Source organism: Tiliqua scincoides, chromosome 4, assembly GCF_035046505.1.
Source record: "Tiliqua scincoides isolate rTilSci1 chromosome 4, rTilSci1.hap2, whole genome shotgun sequence".
Taxonomy (NCBI): domain Eukaryota; kingdom Metazoa; phylum Chordata; class Lepidosauria; order Squamata; family Scincidae; genus Tiliqua; species Tiliqua scincoides.
The window spans coordinates 219,889,134-219,903,784 of NC_089824.1; the positions used below are offsets into that span (position 1 = coordinate 219,889,134).

Below are 14,651 nucleotides of genomic sequence, written 5' to 3' on the forward strand. Positions count from 1 at the left end.
GTTCCAGAACCACCATTCAGAGCGTGACACCATAGTCCTCCGAGACTGAAGGATGCCAACAACAACTCCTGTCTTTATAGCAGCCTTCCTCATAGAAGCAAAAGAGATGAGAAGCATCTCTTTTAGCTATAAAATGTTAGGAAAAGCGTTGCCTTCTAGATTTCTGCATGACTTTCCAGTTAAAGCACAAGAGCTAGGCTGGTGAAAAGGATGTCAGCTCTATAGCAGTATTTCACTCACCCCTTTTTTTCTCAACCTACCCCTGGAATTGGAGACCACAAGGTGACCCCGAAATGCTTAAAAGGGAAAAATTACTGAACGGTGAGTTTGATCTACTTACCTGTGCAGAGAAGGACCAACTCTCTGCTTTGCTGCATTCACAGGGTCTTGTTCACCATTCTGCAGCCCTGATTTGCTTGGCTGCTGTCGCCATGGGGGCATCAGCAAGATGGGATGAAATATGCCATGGAAATGAGAACCAGGGGCCAGGAGGCTGGCCCTGGAAAGATCAGCTATAAATAATCTGCTCTGTTTTGTCCCTGGCACATGGGGCTGCTCCCAACAGCTTATCCTGCTGGCCAGAAGCCATCCCAGGGTGCTGAGTTTCTGCCACGTGGTTGTCAGACATGAGCAAGCTGTTTATCTCTGTTCCTTACAGTGCACTGAGCCTGATAAGGGAGAGGCTGCTTTGCTGACCTTCACGGAGCGTTTGAGATGTATGCACCAGCAGAGGGAATCTTTGCAGTGCCCTCTGGCATCACTGCCGTCTGGCTGTGACACCAAGAATTCCTTGGCTGCTGCCAAAGGCAGAGAGAGTTCCAAGGGCTCTGAGCTTCTGCGATCTCTCCAAGGGAGTGCTGCTACTCTCGGGTGTCAACGCATCTGGGTGACACCTGCAAATGCTACTGGTATCATGACGTTTTTGCTTGTCAGCATGTTGTATGAACAGATGCACCTGCATCGTGCAGAGTCGGCCCTGGGGAGACATGATTGAGACGTACAAAATTACGCAGGGGGTAGATAGAGGGAAGTTCTTTTCTCTTGCGCAACACCGGAACCAGGGGGCATCCACTAAATTTGAGGGTTGAGGGAATTAGAACAAACAAAAGGAAATACCCGGCGTATTGTTGATCTGTGGAACTCCTTGCCACAGGATGTGGTGATGGCATTCAGCCTAGTTGCCTTTAAAAGGGGATTGGGCAGATCTGTGGAGGACAAGTCCACCACAGGTTAAAAGCCATGGTGGGTATGTGTATCATCTTGGTTTTAGAAGCAGAATACCTCAGAATGCCAGTTGCAAGGGAGTGGCACCAGGCCTCTTGCTGTCTTGTGTGCTCCTGAGGCATCTGGTGGACCACTGTGAGATCCAGGAAGCTGGACTAGACGGTCTGTTGGCCTGATCTAGTGAGGCTCTTCTTATGCTCTTCCATCGCCCCTCTTAACTCAGGGTGGACTACATTGGCCAGCAGCAACTCTCTGGAACTTCAGAGGAGAGTCTTTCCCGACCCAACCCTTAGAGGCTGCCAAGGATTAGCTCTTGGATGTTCTGCATGCAAACCAGGGGCTACTGCCCTGTCATCGTTCTTGCCGTGCTTCTGATTGGTAGAGTTCTGTGCTCCTTTGCTGTTAAACCCCCAAGCAGTCTTGTGTCACCTGTGGTCAGCTCCAGCCATACTCTACTCTGTATTCAGCAGTAAAGGGACTGGTTCAAAAGGTAAATTCCTGACCAGCCCCATGCATTTAAGGACATGCACATGTCCACTCCCCTCCCTTTGCACCAGGTCAAATCTGCATAATTACACACTTTAAAGTAGTATTTAAAATTGTTTAAATACTACTTCAAAGTGCCCAGACTGTGCCACTCTAGAGAGCAGGTGAAGGCTCACAGAACTGAATGCTTCGCCAAGCACACCAAACATCCCTGCACATAGAAAACTAGCATGTCAGGGCTGGGTGTTTAACCTACACTGCTCCCTGATCTGCTGGTTTCCTGTGTGCAGGGATATTTTTTGTGTTTGGCAAAGCATTCAGTCATGTGAAGGACCCTCTCCTGCTGCAGTCTGAACAGGTGCAGCCCCCAAATTATGGTTGTCCCACCTTCTTTCAAAAAGCCCAGTGTGGTGCAGAAAGTGAGAATGGCCACGTACACAACCATCTTGTAAGGCAGGCTAGGCTGAGTTCACTCAGTGAGCTTTGCATATGTGTGGAGATTCAAAATCCCAGTACAGCTAAGGTTTACCTCCTTATCTGCTGTTTCAGATAATTAGACCTGCCTTTTAATCTTCTTGTCTCTTAGCAATAGTAGCGCAGAATCCTTAGACAGATTGTTGCCAGCTGTGAGCAACACAAGGTCACCCCGGAAGCGGACCACCAGCCAGTGCAAATCGGAGCCACCTCTCCTGCGGACAAGTAAGAGGACCATCTACACAGCTGGTCGGCCACCTTGGTACAATGAACACGGCACACAGTCGAAGGAGGCCTTCGTCATTGGTAAGAAACCTCACTGGCACTTGCCCCTTTTGGGGTTTTGGGGAGAGAAGGTGAGGGCCACTTTTGACAAGGGTCAAAGGACCAGCTTTTACATTTTTGTCAGTTTGAATCATGGCATCTTCTTTGCTCCATGGCAGTGATTTTCAGCCAGTGCACTGTGCCACGTTGGTGTGCTGCAAAAGGTGCACCACAGGAATTCGGAGCACAGCAGATGAAAATTGCTGAAAAATGGAGAACTGGTATGGTGGAGTAGCTAGGGTGTTTGGTTTGATCTTGGAAGGTCAAGCTGAAATCCCTGTTCAGTCATGAAGCTTACTGCCTCTCTCTTAGCTTGACCCTACCTCACAGGGTTGTTGTGATGCCACTCTGAGCTCCTTAGAAGAAGGGATGTGATGCAAATTAAACCAACTAAATAATGAATCAAGAAACCAGAAATCTCATTTTTCTGCCTTTTCTCTAAGGCACTCAGGGGAGTGTGCAAGTTTCTCTCCCCTCCCTTTTTATATTCAAAACAACCCTTTGAGGCAAGTTTGGCCAAGAGAGAGTGATGAACCCAAAATCAGCAAGTGAGCCTAATAGCTGACAGGATTTGAATCTCCATCTTCTGGTCCTGAGCAACACTAATTGCATACTAATTCTGCTCTGAGAAGTGGGGGAAAGCAGAACAATGAAGTACTGACTTTGGCTGGGTTTGTTTTTTCAATGCTGGAGGCAAACTTTTGAGTTCCTCAGAATTCTTCAGTCTTGGCTGTTCAGAGGAGATGAGAATTAATCATTGCAACTGCCTGACCCAGTGAACGGAAACGGGGAAGTCCATCCACAGAACCTGATTTCCTGTTCTCCCCACTTCCCAGGTCTTGGAGGGGGCAGTGCATCTGGAAAAACTACAGTGGCAAGGATGATCATCGAGGCCTTGGATGTCCCCTGGGTGGTGCTTCTGTCCATGGACTCATTCTACAAGGTGTGTGTGTGTGCGCGCACGTGCGAGAGAGAGAGAGAGAGAGAGAGAGAGAGAGAGAGAGAGAGAGCTCAGGGCTCACTCTTTCTAATATTAAAAAAATTATTTTGAATTTTTAGTTTAATCTGAAATGTGGATGGGAGGAGATGGAGCAAGGACTGTGAGAGGATGAAATTTGCTCATAGCTGCCTGGAGTGGGTATGCAGCATCTCTTGGGACAGGGACAGTGGAGAGTGTGAGAACAGAAGGTGGAGAAAGTGGTTCTGGTCTAGATCCCCCTGGCATAGACTTTTCCTGAAATTAGAGAAGTTTCCAGGCGTAAGCACATCTGTTAATCAAACATGCAAAGTAACATCTAATATGGCCTTTCAGAAACATTTGTGGGGTGCTCCTCCCCCCAGTCCTGGCTGTTTTTCTGTCAAGTGCTTTTTGATAAGTTTTGGGTGTTGGAGGGGTTGTTTTTTTTCCCCCCTGCTGGTTTCTGGCTTTGCCTGCCACTGGATTAGTGAGCTTTGTCTGGGTGAACTTTTTTTTTTAATAGGATGGTGTTTATTGGTTGGACCAAAGAGCGTGTTTGGCCCCAGAAGTCAGGATATCAATAGTGAAATAGAGACATATGCAGAGCAGCCCTTCCACCTCACCCACCCCGACACTTTCTGCCTCTTCCTCTGTTATCTTTGGGCCATGACACCGCCATGGGGCACTGCTGCCTACATCAGTGGAATCACCTTCTCTCTCCTTCCCTGGCAGGTGCTGACAAAGGCACAGCAACAGCAGGCAGCCAGCAATGACTTCAACTTCGACCACCCCGACGCCTTCGATTTTGACCTGATCATCTCTACCCTGAAGAAACTCAAGCAGGGCAAAAGTGTCAAGATCCCCATCTATGACTTCACAACCCACAGTCGCAAGAAGGAGTGGGTGAGGTGCACGTCCAGGGGCTTTCCTTGAGATGTTTTAGGCCCATTCTGCTGAAGTCAGGAACAGCAGTCCCACCCCACCCCCCTGTATTTGGAGGGTATATAGGCTTCCCATTCCTCTTGGGGACTGCCCAAGCTCAAAGTCAGTTATTGCATACTGAGTGATTTGGAGCCTCCACTTCTCAGGAAAGTTTCAGTTCATGCATTGTTCAGCGCAAAGTTCAGGGCAAGTTTAGAGGCATAAGAATGTAAGAAGAGCCCTGCTGGATCAGGCCAAAGGCCCATCTAGTCTCACAACAGCCCACCAGATGCCTCTGGGAGCACAATGAGATATCTGTAACCTGTTGCCACTCCCTGCACCTGGCATTCAGAGACAGGCCATCTCTAAAATCCACAGGTTGCGTTCAGTCATCATGATCTGTATGGACTTGTCCTGCATAAATCTGTCCAATCCCCTTTGAAAGGCATCTAGGCCAGGTGTCATCACCACATCCTATGGTGAGGAGTTCCCTAGATTAATTCCATGCCTGGTAAATTACTTGCTGGTTGTTTCTGCAACAAAGGGGAAATTGACCTGAAACTGGCTCCCCACTCACCTTTTTCTGCCACTGCTGCCACAGATGTGTTCCTCTTTCACAGTGGTGTTATAACATTATACCTGAACTGTCCTCCTCTTCCTTCCAGAAAACCCTTTATGGCGCCAATGTGATTATATTTGAAGGCATTATGGCGTTTGCAGATAAGGAGCTTCTGAAGGTAAGAGAGAATCATTGGCCTTAAAACATAATACAGATCTGTGTTCAGTGAAGAAGGTGAAGATACTTCTCAATTTCAGAGCTAAGGAGTAGCATAAAACCACCACTGGGGTAGGAGACTCATAAGGCAGATGAATGGATGGGTGTCTTCTTGGGGCAAAGCCACCAATCCAAGACTCCACCTGCAGTTCTTTCCTTCCTCTGGAGCAGTGATTTTGAGGTGTTTATTTGGTTCTCACGGCACACTGACGTCTGTAGTCTTCTCTATGGAATTTGACTCCTGTGATGTCGCTTCCAGCCAGTAGACTCTATCGAGTTCTGCGGCTGTTTCTAGGGCAACTATCTGTAGCAATTATTTCCATTGGCAAAGAGGGACAGAGGTTACTGCAGATAGTTGCCCTGGAAACAGAGCAGAACCCACAGAGATTTTCAGCTATTTTCAACACTGTACTCAAACTCCCATGGCACACCTGTTGAAAATTTCACAGCACAATGGTTGATAGTTGCTACTCTGAAGGAAGAGGTTGGAAGCTGGGACTATATCCTCCACTATCAGGACCCATGTATACCTGCCACATATCCTCATTGTAACAGTGCTTTCTATGGCTTTTAGTAGTAAGAGGCTCTGACATCCAGTCTGGGCTGAAGAACTGAGCAAGCAATCCTATTGTGAGTCTGTTTGATCCAACCTGTGCAGGCTCTCACCATGATAAGCCATTCTGATGCCTTTAGGCTCCTTGTCCTTGACCAGAGGCCTGCATGTCAGCCTCCCCTCACTTCTGCAGCCCTCGGCAGTGTGCAACACTCTTTCCCCATTCTCCTCTCGATTGCTGAGCACCAACACAGTGGAGACAAGCCTGGGTGCTTCTTCAAAGGCAGTGAGGCTCTCTGGGTTTGCAAGAATGAACAAATAATTATTTTAAGCAGCTTATGATGGAGGCTGACTGAGTCTGTTTGGAAAGGAAGGGAAAGGCCCATCTCTTACACATGCACAAATGAGCCTGCTGAATTGTGGTCTGGAAGTGAAAGGTGCCCTGCCAGTAAGCCTAAAAGTGCATGGAAAGGTGTGTGCTAGGCCTGGATTTAGGCCTTGAGGTCCAACAGGTGGGAAACCCTGGCCTCTAAGCAGCCCGCTTGGAGGCAGGCTGTGCAGCATGGCCTTTCCCAGTTTGAAGAGACGCTTGGCCAACAGTCTGAAGCAAAGAGGCAAAGAAGGAAGGCCCATAGCCAGGGAGACAGACCAGGGACAGACTGCACTTGCTCCCAGTGTGGAAGGGATTGTCACTCCCGGATTGGCCTTTTCAGCCACACTAGACGCTGTGCCAGAACCACCTTTCAGAGCGCGATACCATAGTCTTTCGAGGCTGAAGGTTGCCAACTTAAGGCCTGGATTTTATTCAGAATTGAGTCCCAAATGATTAAGTTGGTTCTCGTTTAATTTGGTGAGACTACAGTGCCCTCTAGTGGCCAGTTGGAGAATTCTCAGTGACAAGGAACATTGTTGCTTTTCCATGGTGATGAGGAACATTGTTGCATACGGGAGGCATTGGGACCTCTAGCTCCATTTGGGTCCTGATCCAAGGACCACAGGGTGCAATTTTACGCATGTAGCAGGGCTTTCAGACCCCTTTCATTTCTGAATGCAACTCCTCCCTGCTGCTGAACACTCAGCTAGCCTGCTTTCCTTCCAGCTTCATTCTGGCTCTGGACAGGACAGGCTGTAATACATTCTGGCTCACTTCTTGGCTTAGTACTCATGGAGGTGGCAGACGTATGTCTGGGCCAGTCCACTCTTGGGGGGGAGGTTTGCAAGACTGAGTGCTTCTTCATGAATCCTGTCACCCTGCCCAAATGGAAAACTAACATGTCAGGGAGAAGACTGGGTTAGAGAACTCTTTGCTCTGACAACTAGTTTTTGGGAGTAGGGGACTCTTTTTATAAGAAGGATAACTCAGTCATGAGATCTCCCATCCATATCCTGAAATGGTACAGCCTCAGGCTGGGTTTACCTCTTCAGCAAAGCTCGGGCTCTCTTTGCCATACTTCCAGCTTTGATCAGTGGTTCTGGTAGTACTCAAGTTTATAAATGAAAATGTCAGTCTTCCTTAATTTATTGCCCAGTCCTAGGCTTCCTTTTAGTTAGAGGACCCTAAGTACAGTTGCAGAAAAGGTATAAATTAGGCTTGCTGCAAGCCCATATGCATGTACAGGTTGAACTTTATTATTCGTGGGTTCCATTCCAAGCACTCACTGGATGGCAAAAAATGCACTATAGCAAATCAATTTAAAAAACAAAGTTTCTTTGCCAGTGATTTAAAAACAGCCTTGCTGACCTTTGTGGTGTGGTATAAGATAAGAGTCATTAAGAAGACAATCCATCAATCAGTCCTCCTCCAAGCACTTACAAAGGAGCTTCACTCAGCCCTTCCCTTCACCAATGCAAAGTGATCACCTTTCACTCATGGGGAAGGGAGGGGTCGCCTGGAGAGAGAAGGATTGATGGATTGTAAGCCAGCTGCCCTCTCTTTCTCTCTCTCTCTCTCTCTCATTAAGGAGGCTGTTGTTAAAGAACTGTTCAGTTTTTTAAACTGATTTTAAAGGGATGCATTTGTCCCCTTCTCCAGGGATCAGCACATTCCATCTCATTTGCAGTGGCCATTCGTGTTGAGTCAAATTCATGTATAAAAAATCAGTGTATAACAAGGCTGGACCTGTATACTCAGAAGTAAACCCCACTGAGTTCAGTGGGACTTACTCATAGGGATGTTTGCATAGGATTATAGTGTTAGCCTTGGATAAACTAGGGCCACTGGCAGTTAATGTTTTCAATATAACCATCTGACATGGAGATGAACTGTGTTTCTTAACTGACAGCCTCTCTCCTGTGCATATTCACTTGGAAGTATGTTCCACTAAATTCACTGGCAGGAAGTGAACAGCAGAGAAAGCAGACAGAGAACACTAGACTCTGCTTCCTGTTAACTCTCTCAGTTGCCTCTTGTAGTGTTAGTCCAGCAGCTCTAAGTCTAGTGTTCTCAGTGTCAATTTCTCTGAGTTCTGTAACAAGGCAAAAAAGCGCCTTCTGCAAAATCTTTGAAGACAAAGAGGTGAGTCATGAGTGCAGTTGGGGGGATTTGAGTAGAATTTGCTGCTATCCACGGTTTTTGGTATCCACATATTCAGCAGGAACTTATTGCCCAGCTATATATTGAAAATATATTGTATTTTCAATGTTCCTTGCTATTGCTAATCAGTTGGAGATGCTGTGACAGTGGAGGAATAGGTGGAGAGGAAATAAGTCTTGTATGTCTCCCTGCAGCTTCTGGACATGAAGATATTTGTCGACACGGACTCTGACATTCGCCTGGTTCGGCGCCTGCGCAGAGATATCAGCGAGCGCGGTAGGGAAATTGAGGGAGTCATAAAGCAGTACAACAAGTTTGTCAAGCCAGCCTTCGACCAGTACATTCAGCCCACCATGCGCCTGGCTGACATTGTTGTTCCACGAGGTGGGTACCCTCTCCTAAACCTGGCCACTTCCTTGGGCTAAATTCCGTCTCGGGCAGGAAATGTGCAAGGCTGCTCTGCAAGCATAATAATCCTCTTATAACTTGGGTGCCTATAAGAACATAAGAAGATGCTTCCCCTTGTGGTTTCTGGTATTTGGGGGTATTCTGCTTCTGGACACGGGGAACCCATTTACATGCAAAGAACAATAATGCTTCTCATTTGTGTAGCATTTGCCAGGGTTCAGGAATGCTTCCTGTTTATGATAGTGTTGTGACCCTTTCAATAGCCCTGTAAGGTCAATGAGGAGTATTATATTATGCTGCAGCAGGCAAGCTGAGGAGTCACTTGCTTGAAGTCACCTGGTGAGAATTCATGGCAGAGGCAAGATTCAAATTGGGGACATCATGATTCACAGCTCCATCTTTTGACTGCTAATGAGAGACACCAGCTTTCATTAGGGATGTCATTTATCAACACCTTTTTAAAAATAAAAATAAAAATCACTAGCCATTGAGAAACCTGTTCTTCAATCTGCCCAACAGAATGCAGCTTGGGTGAGTGGGCTGGCCGTTGCTTTCAGCTGATTTGCAGATCTTGTTTTTGGGTTTCCCGACTTCTGGGCAGCTCAGGTTATATGGTGCATGATGACTGCTTAGTCCTTCCTTGAAGGACCCAGAAGAAAGGACCAAAATCTTCCCCTTTTCTCCTGTGCATTTTATAATGCATTATATACACCTGCAGAAGTTTGACAGGTGCAAAAACAATGAATGTGGCCATACACCTCAGCAGAGTAGGATAAGTGTTCTTGGGTACTAGGAAAGACCCTAGCCACTTTCTTTCTTGTTGTAGGGTTTCTCTTCCTAATTACAAGAAGTGCTGAATGTTTGTAATTTTAAAATGTGTCTAAAAACAACAAAGCAGCGACAGAAGACAGCAGTAGGCAAAATATCAAAACCGCCCAAAGCCATATATTCTTTTTAATACATTTATAAACACCACCTTCAGCTACATTATTTCAGCTCAGTATTAGAAAAAACATCTCAACTGAAAGAGCTGGTTGACAGTGGGACCTGTTACACCTGGGACAGGAAGTAGGGAGGTAGTCTCTGCCTTGCTGAAGGTCTTCAAGCAGAGACTAGAAAGCTGTCCTTTGGGGTTGTTCTAGCTTTGGAGTTGGTGCATTGAGCAGGGGTTGGACTAGATGGCCTGCAACGGTCTCTCCAGCTCTATGATTTTGTAAACATGCATAGTAACTAAAACACAGGATAAACCACAGTTTAAACAGCAGGAGCTAAAATGTATAAAACCCTCAAAGACCTTGTGTCCAGTTCTGGTCACCGCATCTCAAAAAAGACATAGTGGAAATGGAAAAGGTGCAAAAGAGAGCGACTAAGATGATTACGGGGCTGGGGCACCTTCCTTATGAGGAAAGGCTATGGCGTTTGGGCCTCTTCAGCCTAGAAAAGAGACACTTGAGGAGGGACATGACTGAGACATACAAAATTATGCAGGGGATGGACAGAGTGGATAGAGAGATGCTCTTTACACTCTCACATAACACCAGAACCAGGGGACATCCACTCAAATTGAGTGTTGGGAGGGTTAGGACAGACAAAAGAAAATATTTCTTTACTCAGTGTGTGGTTGGTCTGTGGAACTCCTTGCCACAGGATGTGCTGACGGCATCTGCCTGGATGCCTTTAAAGGAGGATTGGACAAGTTCCTGGAGGAAAAATCCATCACGGGTTACAAGCCATGATATGTATGCGCAACCTCCTGATTTTAGAAATGGGCTATGTCAGAATGCCAGATGCAAGAGGGGGCATCAGGTTGCAGGTCTCTTGTTATCTGGTGTGCCCCCTGGGGCATTTGGTGGGCCGCTGTGAGATACAGGAAGCTGGACTAGATGGGCCTCTGGCCTGATCCAGTGGGGCTGTTCTTATGTTCTTATGAGAAAAAGTAAGTTTTCCACTGTGCCGTAAATGTGAGCCTCTCTGAGCAGAGTATACCGTTAGTTGGGGTGCCAGTGAGAAGGTCCTCTCTCCAGGTGCCACTCACCTCACCTCAGATGGTAAAGCGCCTGAAGAGGGTTTTCAGAAATGCTCTTAACACGTGTCAGGTTGAGGTGGGAGCAGGCATTCCTGCAGGCACTCAGATCCCAAGCCACTTAGGGCTTTCAACATATGCACAGCACTTTTGAATGCTGCTCAAAGCCTAGAACAGGCATGTCAAGGTCCTGTTGGAACAAGGTCTCCAGTCATTGGCAGAATGTAATCGGTGTGGGGCCAAGCAGCTCTGTCTGGGCAGGGAGTTCCAGAGCCACAGCCTTGGCCACAGCAAATGCCCTCTCTCGTGTTTCCGCTCACCAAGCCTCAGATAGGTGTATCAATAATTCGTCGAAGCCAGCAATTTTTAAACCACACTGACCTCTATGATCTTCTCTATGGTCTTTGCCTCTTGTGAGGTCACTTCTGGCTTCCGGGAGACACTTCCAGGTTCTGTGGCTCTTTCTAGGGCAACTGTTAGTTGCCTAACACATTGTCAGGGGGACAGACAATTAGTTGTTACAGACAGTTGTCCTCGAAACAGAGTCTCAGAACCTGGAAAAGTTTTTCAGCCATTTTCAGTCGCTGCGCTCCAAATTCACGTGGCGTGCTGGTGGATTTTTCACTGCACGCCGTTGTGCCAAGGCAGACCAGTTGAAAATAGCTGATCTAAGCACTCCAGCTTATGAGGTGGTCCCGTCGGCAACCTGATCTTAAGCTGTTGAGGGATTTAATGATAATCGGAATTGAGTCTCCAAAATGGGTGGGAAGCCATTGCTGCCTAAGAGGCTCTCAATGCTCTGGCCAAAAGCAAATTCACATTTTGAACCTGCAGGTTTTCAGACACTTACCAAAGTCAGTGAATGCAACAGTTCAGAAATATAATCTGTGTGTCTAAAGGTGCAGGAGCAACAAAAAGCTCAGAATGCTAAAATGAAGGGCTGGGGCACCTTCTTTATGAGGAAAGGCTACAGTGTTTGGGCCTCTTCAGCCTAGAAAAGAGGCGCCTGAGGGGGGACATGATTGAGACATACAAAATTATGCAGGGGATGGACAGAGTGGATAGGGAGATGCTCTTTACACTCTCACATAATACCAGAACCAGGGGACATCCACTCAAATTGAGTGTTGGGAGAGATAGGACAGACTAAAGAAAATATTTCTTTACTCAGCGTGTGGTTGGTCTGTGGAACCGCTTGCCACAGGATGTGGTGATTGCATCTGGCCTGGATGCCTTTAAAAGGGGATTGGACAAGTTTCTGGAGGAAAAATCCAATATGGGTTACAAGACATGATGCGTATGTGCAACCTCCTGATTTTAGAAATGGGCTGTGTCAGATGCAAGGGAGGGCACCAGGATGCAGGTCTCTTATTATCTGGTGTGCTCCCTGGGGGATTTGGTAGGCCTCTGTGAGATACAGGAAGCTGGACTAGATGGGCCTATGGCCTGATCCAGCAGGGCTGTTCTTATGTTCTTATAGCACACTGTAACAGTAGGTAGGGTCAGATCTTTATCATGTAAACAATCAGTTTTGTCTAATGTTAATGCTGCATTGCTGAGAACTCAAGAGAGTGGGATGGGATGAAGATGCAACTCGCCAGTGGTGTAGCTAGAGGGGGGCAAAGCTCTCAGTTTTGCAGAGAGCCTCACTGCGGTGTGCAAGCGGCCCCTTCCCTTTCCCTTTCGGAGCCATTCCGGGCTCCGAAGGGGAAGGGAAGCGGCCGGTTGTGCACTGCAGCAAGGCTTCCTGCAAGACTGAGGGCTTTGCCCCCCTCTAGCTACACCACTGCAACTCACCTATCTTGGAAATGAATTTATTCGCATACATAAATTCAAATACATATTGCACCAAGCATGATGTTGATTTCTACAGTAGCTGTGTGAACATTGTTGTCTTCCAGGTAATGTTTTTGTACTTAAAAACATGGATCTTCTACCATTTCAACCTGTGCAGCTTTCTCACTGCATGGGAGGTGCTGTGATGTGGGAAATTGCACTATTTGAACTTTTGCATGACCAGGAAGCCACCGAGGGCACAGGAGCCTTACCAGGAAAAAAAGATGGTAATCCCAGACATCTTGGCAGTTGCAACTGTATTTGGCATCTGTGTGCTTGCTTACTAATTGTGTGCTGCTGCCGCCTGGTGGCTTGACCTGGCACATGCACTAATCACATTCCTGGAGTAGGCAGATTGACCTATGGTGAAATATTCCTGGCTTACTTTGAGGCTAGATCACATCAACATGCTCTATGGGTTTACTTTGGAAACTGTTGGGAAACGTCAGCTGCTGCAAACGGGGCAATGAGAATTTGGAAAGATGAGACATGTCCTGTGGACACACCCATAGCAGGTTTTCAGCTCAATCGAAGCACTAACCTCCACAGCAGTCTGAATGATGCTTTCTTCACTGTAGTAGCTGGCAACCTTCAGTCTCGAAAGACTATGGTATCGCGCTTCTTCACTGTGGTGATTCAGTTTTCCAGAAGGCAAGACGCTTTCCAAGCCCCCAAGGCTGGTAGCAAGCAGAATACATGTCTCTCTCTGTTCCATTGCAGGTAGCGGGAACACTGTAGCCATTGACCTGATTGTCCAGCATGTCCACAGCCAGCTAGAAGAGGTAAGGACTGCTTTGGGGTGCACCATGGGCTAGATGCATCCGTTGGGAGATGGAAGGATGTGGGGCTGCGCTCTCACAATTTCTCAGCTTTCGTGCTCTGCGCCTGAGCATGCCGACTGGAGTATTAGAATAAGGGTTCTTCATTGACCCTGGAACTGAAACCCACCTTGCCACCTCCCAGAGTTCCTTGCCCTCTGCTGCACCGGTTTCTTGGTTGGACTTCGGAGTGCATCTTGCCCGTTCTGATGGTCAAGCACAGGGGTGTCCACACTTTTTGGCAGGAGGGCTAGATCATCTCTCTGACATTGTGTTGGGGGCTGAGAAAAAAAGAATTAATTTACAGTTAAAATTTGAATAAATTTACATACATGAATATAATAGAGATGGAACTTATATGAATGAATGACGGTCTCACGATAGCTGAAGGCATATAAAAGACCTTGCGTAAAGCAAGGCTGGCCTTTCCTTTGCTGCCGCTGTGGCTTCTCAGACATGAAACAGCAAGCAGCAGAGGGAGCCCTTGGCCCACAGTTCACGTGAGAGGTTAAGCAGTTGGCCCTCGCGCTGAAAGCAGTGGTGTTGGGCCAGTGCGGGCTCCAGCAAGTCTCCAGTGGGGAGAGCTCATTTGAGACTGGTGGCTTCTCGTGGGACAGACTGGGGATCCCCAAGGGCCCCAAATGGTCCCCAGGCAAGGGTTTGGGCACCCCTGGCCTAGCAGGGGAAAGGAGACTCTCAATGCTCCTGTTCGGAATATAAAAATCAAATAGATGCTCCCCACTAATGAGGTATTTGAACAGTATTCCCCATTTAGATCTCCTCCCTCTGTGCCCCCAGACTCCTGAAGTCATTGGATCTCCTTTCTTTCTCCAAGCCCCTCTCATAACCAGTGGCATCGCTAGGGTTGTGATGCAACAGTGTCACCCAGTGAGGCTCTGGCTCTGCTGTGCACAAGCACCCTTTGAGGTGAGGAAGGGCTATTTCTCCCTGACAAGCCTTGCAGGACTTGAGGTGTGATAAGCCCTCTGCCTGCCATTTTGGTGTTACCTCCCAACAGTGTCACCTAGTGTGGTCTGAACCCCCCCCTAGTGACGTCATTGCTCATACTGCCTAGATCAGGGGTGTCCAAACATTTTGGCAGGAGGGCCACATCATCTCTCTGACACTGTGTTGGGGGCCGGGGAAAAAAATAATTAATTTACATTTCAAATTTGAATAAATATACATATATGAATGTATTAGAGATGGAACTTACATGAATGAATGAAGGTCTTACAATAGGTCAAGGCCTATAAAAGGTCTTGCACAAAGCAAGACCAGGCTTTCCTTCACTGCCACTGCTGCATCACAGACGTGA

At 47.3% G+C, this 14,651-nt stretch overlaps 1 protein-coding gene across 7 annotated transcripts in view; it reads left to right on the forward strand.

Moving 5' to 3' along the window:
* The window catches only part of UCKL1 (uridine-cytidine kinase 1 like 1), a 54,149-nt gene that overhangs the window by 24,624 nt on the left and 14,874 nt on the right, over positions 1 to 14,651 (forward strand). For 4 of the 7 annotated variants that reach the window (XM_066625818.1, XM_066625817.1, XM_066625820.1 and 1 more), the window contains exons 2-7: positions 2,297 to 2,490; positions 3,345 to 3,451; positions 4,199 to 4,369; positions 5,053 to 5,124; positions 8,443 to 8,632; positions 13,236 to 13,297. In XM_066625818.1, coding sequence (XP_066481915.1) covers positions 2,297 to 2,490; positions 3,345 to 3,451; positions 4,199 to 4,369; positions 5,053 to 5,124; positions 8,443 to 8,632; positions 13,236 to 13,297 — 796 coding nt within the window. Of the gene's footprint in view, positions 1 to 2,296; positions 2,491 to 3,344; positions 3,452 to 4,198; positions 4,370 to 5,052; positions 5,125 to 8,442; positions 8,633 to 12,580; positions 12,743 to 13,235; positions 13,298 to 14,651 lie in introns of all 7 variants that reach the window. The other 3 variants (XM_066625815.1, XM_066625814.1, XM_066625816.1) reach the window with 1 other exon arrangement.